The sequence below is a fragment of the Artemia franciscana genome, chromosome 13 (genome assembly GCF_032884065.1).
Source record: "Artemia franciscana chromosome 13, ASM3288406v1, whole genome shotgun sequence".
NCBI classification, from domain to species: Eukaryota; Metazoa; Arthropoda; class Branchiopoda; order Anostraca; family Artemiidae; genus Artemia; species Artemia franciscana.
Genome location: NC_088875.1, coordinates 44,199,962 through 44,216,363, shown reverse-complemented (window position 1 = coordinate 44,216,363; position 16,402 = coordinate 44,199,962). Strand labels below are relative to the sequence as shown.

Sequence of the window (16,402 nt, the reverse complement as noted above, 5' to 3'; positions counted from 1 at the left end):
CTAATTGAGTTTATTTTTAGGGCTGTATACAGTCTGATTGTAATATTTCTATTATAGGCCTAGCAAATAGTGACATATTCTGGTACTTTTTGGGGGGAGGGGGCATCATACATAGCTGAAGAATACAGAAAATTTAGATGGGACTCATTCAAATAACAGAAAATTAAATAATAGAAACCGAAAACAGGGTGTCTAGCTTTGCATTATGCCGCTCTTGCACCCTACGTGCACCCCCCTCTAAGCATTACAGTGCATGAGATTGAGCTTTCAAGCTGATCATTTTAATCTTAATGATTGAAGTGTCCGACAATATACCTCGTGGAGCAACATGATGCGTGTAGCCCCACGGGAATATAAAAAACAGCTCTGCGAAAATTCTCCATTTCAAAATTTAAGCTCCCTCCCTAGTCCTCTAACTTCGCAAAAACAGACATAATGTACCGTTGAGCATATGGTCGTTCGGGATCATTCGGTTATTCATCCTAAAAATACCAATATAACTGCCCAAAGCTCGATTTGATTAATTGAATTTATGAGATAAAAATGATTTAAGGAATTTTGGCTTTACGAAACGCATCTAATCACAAAACCAATTAGCTTTGCAAAAAGCACCCACCCAAGCTACAATGGCTACTATTGATATCCCTGTTGCTTTTACTGTGACCACTCCTTACTACTACTGCTACTACTATTACTACTACTGCTACTACTACTTCTACCACTACTACTACTACTACTAATACTACTACTACTACTACTACTACTACTACTACTACTACTACTACTACTACTACTACTACTACTACTACTACTACTACTACTACTACTACTACTACTACTACTACTACTACTACTACTACTACTACTACTACTACTACTGTCCCTATACCACGACTGCTCTGGCAAGACTACTAGTACTGCTAAAGTTACTCCTACTGTACAAGCGCTGTACAAAAACTGATGCCACAAATTTTTCTACTATCACTAATCTTGTTACGACTACTTTCATCATGAGTATTCCTACCATAACTAATCCTACAACAAGCACTCGCACTACGACTACTCTTAGCAACAGATATTATAACCAAAACTACCAAACTGCTATTATTACCAGTATTACTATTATCGTACTACTCCTATTCCAACAACAACTACTTCTACAACTTCTGCTCCAACTTTGATTACTATCGTCATGACTACTATTATCAGAGCCACTTTTGCTAAAATAGCGGTCACATGATTCAAATTAGAGGCTTTAAAACATATTTTAATGTCTTGTTTAGCATTGCGAAGCAAGTGCTTTGATTCAATACAAATAAAGAGCCACACGTCGCTGAGACCTTTTCCCTTAATTTTGGGCTTAAAAACAGGCTGACCCTCAATTAAATCATGATCATTCAGGAAATCTTTTGGAAATGCTTCAAGATGGCTCAATATTAATCAATAAAACAAACTGACACATTAAAATAGCGTCAATTTTGAAGAGCGAATGTCAATCGTCTTTAGAAAAAGCCTCGTGGACTATTTTTGCCACTTCTACTTTTACCATGATCACCTCAGCAACAACTACTCTTTCCCTGACTGCTCTGATTGCTGCCACAGTGACTATTACCTCTACAACTACTGCTATCATGTAACAAATTTTAATTAAAATTGCATGATATCTTAAAAATGATTTATCAACAAAGATTAATAGCATTAGTACGTGCATGAATCATATTTATATAAAACAGAACATAAATTAAATTTGAACTAATTCAACAAAAATTAAAGAGTGATACAAAGCTTAACTAAGGAGAAATTGACTCACATAAGAAGTCAACCTTAAAACAAGCAGAAATTTCTGAAATTAAAAAAAACGACAGAGCCAAAAACCAAAATAAACTTCACCGAACAAATGAAATAAAATTTAAATAAAATAGAGAAATTACTAAAAAAAACATGTACAGTACCGTTGCCGTCTCCTCAATATTTCTTAACTTAAAGGTGTCATTTTATTTTACTGATAACTAAACAAACTTCTTAAATTGAGTGTTATTTAGCCATTACATCACAAATAAGTTCCATCACAAAATACATTGGTAATTTATATGCATTTTTTCAAATAAGATTAAGAAGCATTTTTTAATTAATATTATTATGAAGACTTGTAAGTCAAAACTTTTTGGAATGTGCTTCATTTTAGTTAGAGGGAAAAATGAACTGTGAGAGTGGGCATCCTTTGGAGGGTAGTACCAAAACATTTATTTGCGGTAATTCCCGCTTATTTTAAGTTATGAATTCATTGTTTTTACGATTCCTTTTCGTTTTTGGTTTCACTTCTTTATTCATAGTAATTACTCTTTGTCTTTAGTTTGACTTCTGAGTTAATCTTTACTCATTTAATTTTTTTCTTCACTTCTTATTGTAAAGTTAGTTTTTTAAGCTGAATTGCTTAAAAAACTATTTATAGTTTATTTATTGTAGAACAATTCTGACTTAAGAATCAGAAAATAGAAGCACTCTTTAATAGCGGAATTGTAGTCTAGGCCAAAGAATTTAAAAGGTTGATTAAAAAGCTCCCAGGTTAATTGCACAGATTAAAATGCATGTACAAATAGGGATAAACAATACATTCTTAGACATTAAATTCTTTGATATCTTCAAGGAAGTTGTTGAGCTACGTGAATGAAATCGTTGATGACTTTCAGATATATATATATTTTAGATCCACAGTCATAGAGTCCCCGAATTCAACAAATATGCCCATGTTAAAGGAATGCTCGGCGCACAGGCAGATACTGCTTACCTTTAAATTATGCCAAGTACGCATTAAGAAGTTGAGCTCTTAAGCTTAGGATTAGTATTCACTTACGTTTAGTATAGCCTCATCCATTTTCATCCTTTCTGGACCGTTTCCAATATTATTGGGGTATCCACTAATAGTGTCGGATGGTATGGCATTTGAATCATTGGAAGAAAGAGCTGCTGCATTTGGTTTTACCAAATTAGCCAGAGCGTTTCTCACTGCTTGTGATCCTCTGTCCATGCCTGATCAAAAGATAAACATCATATAGTAACTTTAGTTAGTTTGATTTTAAACCATTAGCCAATTGTAATTGGCTAATCTAAAATGAGCCAAAGCGTTTCTTACTGCTTGTGATCTTCTGCCCAAGTCTGATCAAAAGATAAACATCAGTTTGTAATTTTAGATAGTTAGATTTTATACTATTAGCCAACTGTAATTGGCTAATCTGAAATTATTCGGAGTGTTTCATAATGGTCTGAGTCCTTTGTCAACACCTCACTAAATGATAACTAGCAATTAATGGACCTCAACTTATTAGTCAATAATAATTGGCTAAATTGAAATAAGTCATAGCTTTCCCTACTTCTGGGGCTCCTGTGTCCACACCTAATTAAATGATGACCAGCAGTTAATATTTTACATACTATTAGCTAGTTATAATTAGCCAACCTAAAATAAGCCAAATTGTTTCCTACGGCATGTGGTCCTTTATTCACGCCTAACAATTCCATAATCAGCAATCAATGAATCTCACAGCATTAGCCAATTATAACCCCAAACTAGCCAAAGCATTTCTTGCTACTCATTATCGTTTCTGCTTGCCTAATTAAGAGGTAATTAGCAATTCATGGATCTCTATCAATGTTCGTAGAATTTATTAGATAATTTCCCTTCTATCTTGCAATATACTTAATCGTATTTCAGTCCTTTATTGATATATTTTTAACCAAACTTTATAGCATTAACCAATCTTATATAGATGTAAAAAGAATATGATAATATTTTAGTTCCTATTGAGTTTGTCAGAAAAAGCAAGTAAGTGAAATTAAATGAAATTAACTTGATATTTAAAGGAATATATTTATCATTACCCATCAATGTATTCGCGCCAGAAGATTATAATAACCCTTTAGTCCAAGAAACTGAGAGGTAAGATTTCCTGTCGAAGTAAGTGTAGTCAGAGACAGCTAGGCAAGAATCTCCCTAACAATACTGTCACTGGGGTTGACTTGCACATTATTTTTAAGAAGTGGAAGGGGGATTTGGAAAGGGACCTTTTCCAAAAAAAAAAATTCAAAATGTTTTCAATGCGGTGCCTTTGGCCTCCTCAAAGAAGCCAGCTGCCTGTGAGAAGATACAGATATTCAAAATTTATCCTGATGATACAGCACTTATCAGAGCTGAATCACCAAAGAATCCTATATCAAACAGTTCGTGGTAACGAACTGTAGTAAGGAGCGACCCGGCTCAATAGTAACCAAAACTCTAAAAAATGGAATTTTGATACCGATAGCTACATCAAAAGAATCGCATTTTAATGCTGGTTTTAAATATATAAGTTTCATCAAGTTTAGTCTTACCCAACAAAAGTTACGAGCCTGAGAAAATTTGCGTTATTTTAGAAAATAGGGGGAAACGCCCCCTAAAAGTCATAGAATCTTAACGAAAATCACACCATCAGATTCAGCGTATTAGAGAACCCTACTGTAGAAGTTTCGAGCTCCTATCTACAAAAATGTGGAATTTTGCATTTTTTGCCAGAAGGCAGATCACGGATGCGTGTTTATTTGTTTTTTTGTTTTTTTGTTTTTTTGTTTTTTTGTTTTTTTTTTGTTTTTTTCCCCAGGGGTGATCGTATCGACCCAGTTGTCCTAGAATGTTGCAAGAGGGCTCATTCTAACGGAAATGAAAAGTTCTAGTGCCCTTTTTAAGTGACCAAAAAATTGGAGGGCACCTAGGCCCCCTCCCACGCTAATTATTTTCCCAAAGTCAACGGATCAAAATTCTGAGATAGCCATTTTATTCAGCGTAGTCGAAAAACCTTATAACTATGTCTTTGGGGACGACTTACTCCCCCACAGTCCCCGTGGGAGGGGCAACAAGTTACAAAATTTGACCTGTGCTTACATATAGTAATGGTTATTGGGAAGTATACAGGCGTTTTCAGGAGGATTTTTTTGGTTTTTGGGAGGGGTTGAGAAGAGGGGGATATGCTGGGGGAACTTTCCTTCGAGAATTTGTAATGGGAGAAGAAAATTTCCATGAAGGGAGAGCAGGATTTACTAGCATTATTTAAAAAAAAAACAATTAAAAAATAAAAGTGAAAAAACTTTTTCAGCTGGAAGTAAGGAACAGCAATAAAACTTAAAACAAACAGAAATTATTACCCATATGAGGGGCTCACCTCCTTCTAATACCTCGCTCTTTACGCTAAAGTATTTTCGGTAATTTCAACTACTTATTCTACGGCTTTTGTGATTCAGGGGGTCATTCTTAATGAATTGGGATAAAATTTAAGCTTTAGTGTAAAGAGCGAGGTACTGACGATGGGGCGAATCCCCTCATATATGTAATAAAAACATGAGAATACAAAAGTTCTTTACGTAAGCTAATTTATAAGTTACGTAAATCTTTTACCAATAAAAAGATTCGTAAAAAATTAAAAGTTCTAGTTGCCTTTTTAATTAACCAAAAAATCGGGGGGCAACTAGGCTTCGTCCCCCGCTCTTTTTTCTCAAAATGATTCGATCAAAATTATGAGAAAGCCATTGAGCCAAAAAAAAAAATATGCAAATTTCGTTTTGATTATTCCTCTGCGGAGAGCCAAAATCAAAACATGCATTGATTCAAAAACGTTCAGAAATTAAATAAAAAAAACAAGTTTTTTCAACTGAAAGTAAGGAGTGACATCAAAACTTAAAACGCACAGAAATTACTACGTATATGAAAGAGGCTGCTTCCTCATCAACGCCCCGCTCTTTACGCTAAAGTTTTTTACTGTTTTAGAAAGAAGAATTGAGAGAAAGAGTCAAACTTTAGCGTAAAGAGCGAGGCGTAGATGAGGAAGCAGCCTCTTTCATATACGAAGTAATTTCTGTGCGTTTTAAGTTTTGATGTCACTCCTTACTTTCAGTTGAAAAAACTTTTTTTATTTATTTAATATATACATAGAAGGTCCAAGCCATTATTTTAGTTTCTCACGCTCCAAATTTAGTTTATGTGATCAAAACCCTTTTTCGATGCTCAAAACATATAAAAAATAACGCTTTAGTACAAGAAACTGCAATATTGAAAAATCGTACTCTATGTGATTTTCTGTCAAAGTAAGTACAGTTAGAGACAGCTAGGCAAGAATCTCCCTAACAGTGTTGTAACTGGGGTTGACTTGAACATTATTTTTAAGAAGGGGAATGGAGACTTGGAAAGGGTTTCCCAAAAAAAAGTCGAAATGTTTTCAATGCGGTGCCTTTGCCCTCCTCATAGAAGCCAGGTGCATCTGAGAAGATAAGCATAATTTATGCTGATGATTCAGCTATTATCAGAGGTGAATCACCAAACAATCCTAATATAGATATAGAAGGTCCATGATATTATTTTAGTTTCTAACACTCTGAATTTAGTTTCTGTGATCAAAGCCCAATTCGATGCTCAAAACATATAAAAAATAACGCTTTAGTACAAGAAACTGCAATGTTGAAAAATAGTACTCTATGCGATTTTCTGTCGAAGCAAGCATAGTCAGAGACAGCTAGGCAAAAATCTCCCTAACAATGTTGTCACTGGGGTTGACTTGCACATTATTTTTGAAAAAGGGAAGGGGGGATTATAAACACTTTTTCGAAAAAAAGTCTCAATGTGGAGCCTTCGGCCTCCTCTAAGAAGCCAACTCCATCTGAGAAAATACGTACATTTACAGTTTCAGCTGATCATTCGGTTCTTATTAGAGCCTCATTCTCACACCAATGTCAAGCTTCACTCTGGGCCAACCAGGTCTGCTGACAGATCAGAAAGCAAATAATCATAGATCGAAATGGATTATGCCTAGACATTGACAATAGGATGATGCTTATTAATTTGACCTGGATGGCTTGCCATTAAAATAGAAATAAGAGTGTTTAAAAATCTAAGGAATAGACTAACAAATTTCGGACCGGCTGTCAATTAAAGTGGTCTTGTGAGAGTGAGAGAACTTAGCCAAAATCTTAAATAAATGTTTTTCTGGAGTGATAGGAGGGTGAATTTTTTTTTCACTGATTCTTTCTGAAGGAATTCTATCTGATTGATTCAGTACACAGTAAGATTTTATTAAAATTATTCTCTAGCTGCTAGATGATGGTGAAAAAGAAATGAAGATACTGTTCAAAAGTAATCTGGTTGTAATGTCATTTTTGGCAAGGATTGGTTTGGAGGATTTTCCTTAGACAGAAATTTTTGCTTGAACATATTTTTTTTTATTTGGATGTTTATTGTGTATAAATTTGACACAGTCTCAATTCAATTTTTTGCATCATTTTTTGCCTGAAAAAAGAATCGGGTCTTAATTTCCAATTTACCTGGAGAAAATTTCTTTTCTTTTATTCCTATTCACAGGAATCCTTTTATGTTTTCATCAAAGAAAGAAGTAGCTATCTAACAAAAAACTTCCAAGTTGTACATAAACTTATCTTTAAAAGAGAAGGGAAAGCTCCCGCATTGCAGTAGTGTGTCAAATTAATTTCATTAAACCGTTGACACAATAGAAGCAGTGGTCGCAAGCACTTTATCTTTTATTGCCTTTCTAATTTTGTTGAAACAAAAGTAGTTGTATTTAGAGACTTTTAGTAGGTGTATTTAGAGACATTTAGTCGTAAGAACTATACATGTTGTCACTTTTACACTTTAAAGTCGTTTGTGATAATTTCAAAATTTTGAGGTAATTAAACACCAAAAACAAGAAGAACAATGGGAAATTTCTCAAGACAGTGGGAAACAAATTAGAATGAATATTTTGACCTTATATCCAAGGGCCGTCCTGAGCAATACAAAAATATATAAGAAGAAAAAACCTACAACAGCATAAAATCAATAAAACTAAAATGAAAAATTTTTCAAAACAGTCCCAGCATCCTTACCTCAGTGAAGTTCAACCAGGACTAATAAATAAAATGTGATGAAACGAGGCAGTTCATTGAAATGAAAGAGAATGATTTAAAAACAAATTTTTAATGCCAGCCTTGCTTTTTTGGCAGATTTTTATTGATTGCTTTTTATTGCTCTTTTTTATTGATTTTATCCTGTTTTAAGTTTTTTCTTCTTATATACCAGCTTTAGTTATTGTCTTATTAATTTTCTATAGACTTGGGTTGGAGGCAAATTTGGTAATCTGATTATTTGGTCAGAAAATACCTTTGGCTAATCGATAACCACGCAAACTTAGCCGAATTTCCCTTTTCCTATTAACACTAGCTGGTTCTTAAACTTATTTTACCGATTATAGCCGGCAAATTTTGTCGCAGCGTAGAGTTGGACTCTAAACTTGTAAACACCTAAAACGAGTAACGTTTAACCTATTACGTTGCTTAGCTCTTCTTGCTAGTTTAGATTGACTTTAAGGTAAATCACTTCCAGATTCTGATTGAAAGAAACCTTTTTGTCTAATGTGAATGTTCAGGCTTTTCATGTGTTTTTTTACTTTGTTTTGTTTGACAACTTTTTGTCTTCAAAGCAAAACCTAGGACTGGTCTATCTCTGGGTTTCCCTAAGATCGAAGAATTTCTTTCCTCACCCTTAAGTCTTTTAAAAAGTATTTACGGTAAATACTATCCTCAAAAAGTATAATAAGTATATATTATTATTGATATTATTTAATATCGAGATTTTTTTTTACAAATATTACGATTTTTCATTGTTTAATTTTGATATATTAATCAATTTTTGCCTGCAGGTCAGTCCAGGCTTTAAATTATTTGCTATTTACAATTTAAAAATACGATAGCTTTCTCAGAGCTTTATGCAAAAGTAAAGCTTTAATTTTTTCACTTCTGCTTCGTTTTATTGTTCAGAAATGTTGGACATAAAACTATATGAAAGATGTAATTACCCTTAAAACAAAATGTTTCTGATTATTAAATTATAAAATGATTATTAAAGTTTTAAATCTTGACGCTTCATCATTTTATATGAAATGTTTTATTCCACGTAGAATTGAGAAAAGTAGAATTATTTTGAAGAAATTTTTTTTATTAACTTAGATATTAAACTCTGTATAGTGGTAAAAAAGGGACTTTAATCCCAGCACTCATTATATCCTTATCATCCTTATCCATAGCCCTATTATATATATATATATATATATATATATATATATATATATATATATATATATATATATATATATATATATACATATATATATATATATATATATATATATATATATATATATATATATATATATATATATATATATATATATTTGCTGGTTACTTATTTGCTGTTTTTTTTCATAGACATGTATTTTGGGGTGATACCTGACACAGGGATGCCATGGATATTCTGTGGTAGGTACAACACTTGACTGGGTAGAGAATTTAAAGTGCCGAAACCCTATAGGCAAGTGTATTCTCCTGATGAGCCCTTGTGTTGGGTTGTTGCCTCTGAATTATTTCTCTTTATTGTTTCTATTGTTTGGTAGATGACTACTTATACTTATTGACGACATGACTGCCTGTCCATGGATTATTCTTTATGGTTGATTGTGTATGGCTATGCTGTTTGACTTATGTGGTTGTATGGATGAGTAGGGTTAAGCCTCATTCAAGTGCTGGTCTATATTAACCGCTAATTTAGGAAAAACAGTTTTCCCTTTCTCCTTCTATCTCCTTTCTTTTTTCTTTTTTTTTTCTTTTTTGTGTGTGTGTTTGTGCTGTTACATTGATGATTTCTCTTTTCATTATATGTATATTTTCTTCAGTTTTCTCAAACTTCTAACCTATCTAGATCGTTTTCTTAGGCCAGAATATCTTAGGAAACAAGTTTTTTCCGAATAAACATGGGTTATATCCGACATTTTCACACTTCTGAAACAATTACCAAAAAGTGCCTGCCAAGGTATCAGCAAAACAATATATGTCAGGAGAATCAAAACATTATTGAACCTACACTGCGCTCCTTATCTTTTTTAGATAATTAAATAAAAATTAAATGTAAACACCAGTCTACAGTAAGGAAGAACATTGAAACTGAGAAAAACAAAAAGTTACTTTGTATATGAGGGAGGATGCCCTCAGCTAAGTCCCTTGCTCGACATGCTAAAGTGTATTAGTGCTTAAAAATTCTTATTATTCCTTTTCAACTATCATTGTCTTTCAGCAATCGTTCTTAAGGAATTGGGACAAAAAGTCAAACTTTAGCGTAAAAAGCGAAGGATTGTGGAGGGGAAGCCTCTCTCATATAAGGAATAATTTCTGTTCGTTTTAAGATGTAATGTTTCTCCTTACTTTCATTTGAAGAAATTGTGTTTTATTTAATTTTTGATTGTCTTTCAAATAATACCCAAGCTAAACCAAAATATTAAGTCCTATAAAACCCCCCATTTTTCGCTGTTAAACTGTATATTTTAGAGCTGTACATCAATTGGGGGTATCCCGCTTTTTCAGTTTTTTTTTCTCCTTAAGAATTGAAATGCTGAATTGCAATTAAAATTCTTCACAAAATTCAAATATTTAGTCAAAATTTTCGATGAATAATAGTTTTCTTAAACGTGTCCTTATTAATATTTTTACCACAAAAGTTTATATGGACAGAAAAGGGTGATATTGTTCATACTCATGCACCTGAGGAAGCACATGGTCACTTGGGCTTTTGTACCTCTGTGCAGGAGAGCATATAAATGTAACATTTTCTTGCTTCATAGTAAAGATTATCCGTATAGGAGAAGCACTATCTCCCCCCCCCCCGGAGTACTAGTAATAAAGGCACAGATTAAATATTTTCCCAGAAATCAAAGGGGGTTAAATATCAATTAAACTTTCCTCCCCAAAGCTCATTCTATATTCATCTGAAGGCTCATTGACGGTTGGAATATTTGGGCATTAAGAAGTACTCTTTGATGCGTCTAACCTCCCTTGCTCTTAGAAAATGGCCCACCACCCCTTTTTCCTAACAGCAAATGCGCACTACCTAATTTATAATTTTATTAAATACAAAGCAAATCTGTTTGGTTAAAGTTTTAAAATATTAAAAATGAAAGTTTTAAAGTTTTAAATTTTTATATAAAATGAAGTTTTAAAGTAAATGTCAAAAACATTTGTGTGCAGCAAGAATGAAGGTTCCACCCCACAGCATCCTGACTCAGCTTCAGTCTAGATGAAGGGAGTTGAGAAACTAATGAATATATAGTTTACTGCATGCATATGCAGTTACGCAGTTTTCGGCAGTAGCGAGCGCCAAGTTTGATAGAAAGAAGCGTGGATAACTTAGAAAGATATAGCTTTCCTTTGAATAAATATTTGTCTTTGGGATTCAACCGGTTGTTAAATTTCCGAATATTTGCTGATGAAAAGCAGTAACTAATTAAACTAATTAGTTTTGATAAATCATTTTCACGGTTCAACATGGCAACACAAACAAAATATGATACTTTTCGAAAAACTTCTTTATGTTGAATCAACTACTACTACTACTACTAACAACTCACCGCAGCAACAAGCCGCATGAGGCCAACAAAGCTACGCACACTCCTCCATCCCAAGCTATTCAAAGCCTCCCTTTTTACATCCTCCCAGGATATTCTCATTTCTTTTAAATCTTTCTTTATGACATACTCCCACCCCAGACAAAGACAAGCTGCTTTCCATTTAGCCCTAGAGGTTTGGCCGAAAAAAAAAGCGTCGGCAATCTTCATAGTATTCAGGCTTGAATAGACCTAAGAAAGACAATCTTCGGCAATCTTTATGGTTGTCAGGCTTGAATAGACCTAAGAAAGGTTCTGGGGGAAATGATTTTACCTTGATGTCCTTGGTACTGTAAATTAAATGGTTAAGACAAAAAAACTAAGAAATAAGGCCTAATGACAATTAAAATCAGAGATGAATATGGCAGGTATTTCGCAAACATAGGCAACAAAGCGTCGGCCGCGCAGGCGAATCCGTAAAACTGAGAAGCTGATGATCAGGATTCGAACCATTCACTGTTCATCATTTCTCACAAACCTATTTCTCCTGAGCTGTCCGATATAGCAGTGCGTTGGAGCACTCCTTATCCGATTCATCGGACTAAGTTTAACTTCCCCAGGTGAAATCGAGAAAAAATGGTAACAAATTCTTATCCATCTATGTACCAAGGCCATAATTTACCATGGGGAAGGGTTGGAGTAACTGCACCCTAGACTTCAGTTTGAATTTAGCGTCCCCGAAAATCTCGTCAAAACTAAGATAGCCTTACATAGTATAACTTTACCTTTATGGTACTATATGACTCATTTTTAATTTTTCACTTGTTCATTTTCACTTCACTTGGGAAAATAATTTCCAACATTGCCACGTCCCAAGGATTTTGATAAAATTACGCCCCTGCCATTTATCATCTGGAAAACTTATGGACTAATTGGCGAATCAAGTCCACTCTAAAGGAAAATAGCTTATTTACCGAGGTCCCTGAAAGTTTGCCACTATTCAGTATTGTTGTCCCTTTTTGCTCTCTGATTTCTATATCATTTTCTTCCATTTTTGAAGTAGTTGGATTCATGTTTACATACGACGTTACTTATTTTCGCTTATCTTACATTTTCTGGGGTTAGCAGGTGTAGCTTATTTAAAACTAACTCAAATCGTTTCAAGTAGCAATCCTCCTAGATCTTAACGTCATTTACGCCGTGTGAAACCCTAGGGTTAAGTGTTAGGAATTATCGGCTCAAACGCACTCAAAATGGTGGTTAACTCACTTGTCGCTGGGTCGTTGGGTGCGGATGTACAGTCTCTGTCTAATGAAAAGAGGAATTCTAAAATTGGCTGATGTAATTTACATAATTTGAATAAAACCAGAGCCTGGAATAAAACTTTTCAGGTGATTCGGCAATCTCTTCATCGGAGAGAAATTCCAATACAAATCCGGGACAGATAGAGGAAATCTGCCAAGTGAAACATTCTAGTTAGAGATATCACGTCTTTCAGGAATAAACAAATAAAACGGAAGTTCCCAAAATCCTAAGAACAAAAGGGGTCTCAGAAAAATTATTCAGAGATTTAATTACGATCCAGCCGCAGAACCCAAGTGTAAAAAAAGGAGCTTTTGGGCTTTTATTTTAGATATAATTCAACTAATTAAGACAAACAAAAGTATTCAACTCCTGCTCTCAATCAATCAATCAATAATTTTATTGACCCATATAAAATGACACGAAAGTGCCCATATGGAGTAAAGGAAAAAAAGAGAAGAGAAGAAAATCAGACTAAGATAAACAATACTAAATAAACGCACTATAGTATGGGTGGCTACGGTCTAGTTGTTTCGGCTCGTCGGTGGTCCACACCTACAAATGGATCAGTAACACCATATGGTTGCGTAACTTTGCGGTTACGACCCCAAGGAGGAAGACTTAGAAGATACTTTGAATATTTGTAATATAGCTTACGGATTGTCCGTAAATCAGTGACGGTAAATAGCTTCCAAAAAGGAGCTAGCGCTAGGACTTGAGGGATTGTGTAAGCGTTATAGAGTCTAGCCAGAATATTCTTACTGCAACGTGTTTTAGCATTAACTAGTAGTCCATAAGTTTCGTGCGGAAGTGTCCAAGTAGCCCTGCACATGTACTTTTCAGGTCAGTACCAAGGAGTAAACCCAGATAAGTTAGGAATGACGAAAGTTCGATATCAGAATAGCCCAAAGTAACTGTGGTAGTATCAGAACGTGATCGTTTACAATTGAACTTAATACATTCACTCCTACTCGGATTGAATTTCAGACCAACATCGTTATACTCCTCACTTAAACTTGCAAAATTCTACTCAAATTAAGAGTATCATCAGCACAATTCAAAAGCAATAGGTCCAAGCAACGAAAAATAAAGCCCATTTCAAATTTTTTTGGGCATCGATAACACTGTTGTCAAATAACGCTGGTGAGGTTATTGCACCTTGTCGATTACCTTTATGTACGTGAATGGACCTGTCAATTAAATCAGAGCTTTTACCAGAAAGTGAATTCACCTTTACATTTAATCTCCGATACATGTTTCGAAGTTTAGCTATTACAGAACTGTTTTTACCACGAAGCAAAGCCTCTAGTAAATTTCGCGGGTGGATTTCAGTCAAAAGCTCTGCTGATATCAAAAGCTCTGCTCTGTGCGAAGAGAAGATTTATCCCGAATTAATCTGGCAATCCAACTTAGAAGCGAAAGCTTTAGAAAGCCCAACGTGCCAGGCAGCCATTTAGCTGGTATAAGTTGTCCCTTTTCAAAGAGAGAGCTCTCACTCATAAGTGGGTAGTGGCATAGCTAGGGGGAAGGCAACGGGGGGGTGTCTATCCCCAGGCGCAGCCTCTGAGGTGGAGGCTAACTGAGTTTTTCTTTGTCAATACTACTATCCACTTATTTTGTGTTAGTTATGAGGGGGAGGGGAGCAAAGTTTACTTTGTCCCCTGAAGCTGAAAAGCCTATCTACAGCTCTTGCTAAAGGTTCAATGCTCTATCTTTATGGTTTCTGAAAGTTAATTTAGTTCGGTCATCTATTTTTCATCATTCTTTAAATATTTTAGCAATAGGGAAGGGGAACAGATTAATAGAGTTTATCCTTCTTCTTCTTCTCCTTCATATCAGAGAGGTTGATAATTTTGAAATATTTTCTTTTTGCATGGTGAAATGTCAAATATTCCTGTTGAAGAAAATATACCTACAATTGGCAAACATCACCTTTTATCGTTTTATGTATTAATTACATTAGCGTTTGCCTTTATTTAAAATAGGTCAATCACCCCAGTCACGAATAAAGGCTTTTTTTCCAGAGGGTGTATGATCAAATCCTATATGACAATTTCAACAAAAAGCACCCAAAAATTCAATAAATCTTACAAACTTGGCGAGAGCCTGATACAAACGCCCTCTCCTATGGATATAATTCCATCAAAATTCGGAAGGGGATGGGGTAAAGTAGGAGCCTATTTTCCCAAGTCAAGTGAAAATAAGGAACTAAAAATGGAAACTGAGCCATATAGTAACATAAAGGCAAAAGTAGAAAAATGATCTGTTTCTGTGTCTGCTTGAATTACGTAGGCCTATCTTAGTTTGGCAAGATTTTTGAAGCTGCTAAGTTTCAGGAGGGGGGAGGGTAAACTGTTTCCTGGTGGACACCCCTTTGCCCTATAGCAAATTACATTCCTACCCACTGCCCGGTGTACGTCCCTGCATTCTAGCTTTTTCTTGGAAAAGTAAAAAGGTTAGTAAAAAACAGGATACTAAACAGGGGTGAATCTCCAGCATTTTTATGGGGGTGAGGGCAAAAGGGGTATATTTCCGGTAGTCAAAGGGCATGGGATATATAACATATTTTTTCTCCTCATTATTGGGGTTAACTGCCCCCTGCCCCCAAACGACGCCTCTGATAGTAAATGTACTTATAACCTCTGGTATTTAGTCAGAAAATATATTTTGATTTATATTTTGGTGTATACAAATTGGTATCAATAGGTTTAAGCCTCCATAGCCTTAATTGCACCCTATCTTTAGAACGGTCACCCCAACTGATGCTTGGTATAAACCCGTACGAAATTCAAGTCAAGACTAAAAAGAAACAATTTATTTCAATTGAAGGTAAGGAGGAACGTTAAAACTTGAAACAAACATAAATTATTCCTTATGAGAGGGGGTGCTGTCTCTTCACATACACTTGCTTTTTATGATAGAGTCTTAAAGTTCTTGCAAATTATCTTTCACCCAAAATAAAGGGCCCTTGTATCTGAGTAGTCTTTCCCAAAGAATCAGAACAAAAAGCCAAATTTTAGCGTAAGGACCGAGGGTTGAGGAAGGTCCCCCTCATATACAGAAAAATTCCTGTTCGTTTTAAGTTTTAATGTTACTCTTTACTTCTAGTTGTAGAAACTTACTTTTTTCATATTCAATTTCTGACCGATTTCCAAATCATGTCAGGAGATATTCTCCCTTACCCTTTTGTAACATTTCTCCCAGATAATTCCCATCGGAAGCTTTCCACCCCACAAATAATTCTTCCTGTGGGAAAACCCTCCTATCCGTAGAAAAGTACCCTGAAAATCTTCCACATTTTTCCCAATAACAAATATTATATATGAAAAGTATGGGCAAATTGTATAACTTACAATACTTTCCCCAGGGACCATTGATGGTCATATCATCACCAAAAGCATAATCACTGGATCTTTCAATTTTGTCAAATAAAATCTTAGAATATTGATCAGATATATTTCGAGAAAAAATGGGAGTGGGGGGGGGGTAATTGCCCTTCAATTTTTTTATCAATAAAAAGCACACTAGGAATTTCGTTTTCTGTTAGAATAAGCTATCTTCCAATTTTTTAGAATCCCTAGTTTGATGCTATAACCCTTGAAAAAAAAAATAATAAATAAACACGCTTCCGGGATTTATGTTCTGCCAAAAATACAAAA

The 16,402-nt window shown here is 34.7% G+C and overlaps 1 protein-coding gene across 2 annotated transcripts in view; it reads right to left on the bottom strand.

The window, feature by feature from the left end:
• Window positions 1-16,402, bottom strand: part of LOC136034974 (junctophilin-1-like) — a 195,957-nt gene that overhangs the window by 55,198 nt on the left and 124,357 nt on the right. For both annotated transcript variants that reach the window (XM_065716536.1, XM_065716537.1), the window contains exon 7: window positions 2,855-3,030. In XM_065716536.1, coding sequence (XP_065572608.1) covers window positions 2,855-3,030 — 176 coding nt within the window. The remainder of the gene's footprint in view (window positions 1-2,854; window positions 3,031-16,402) is intronic.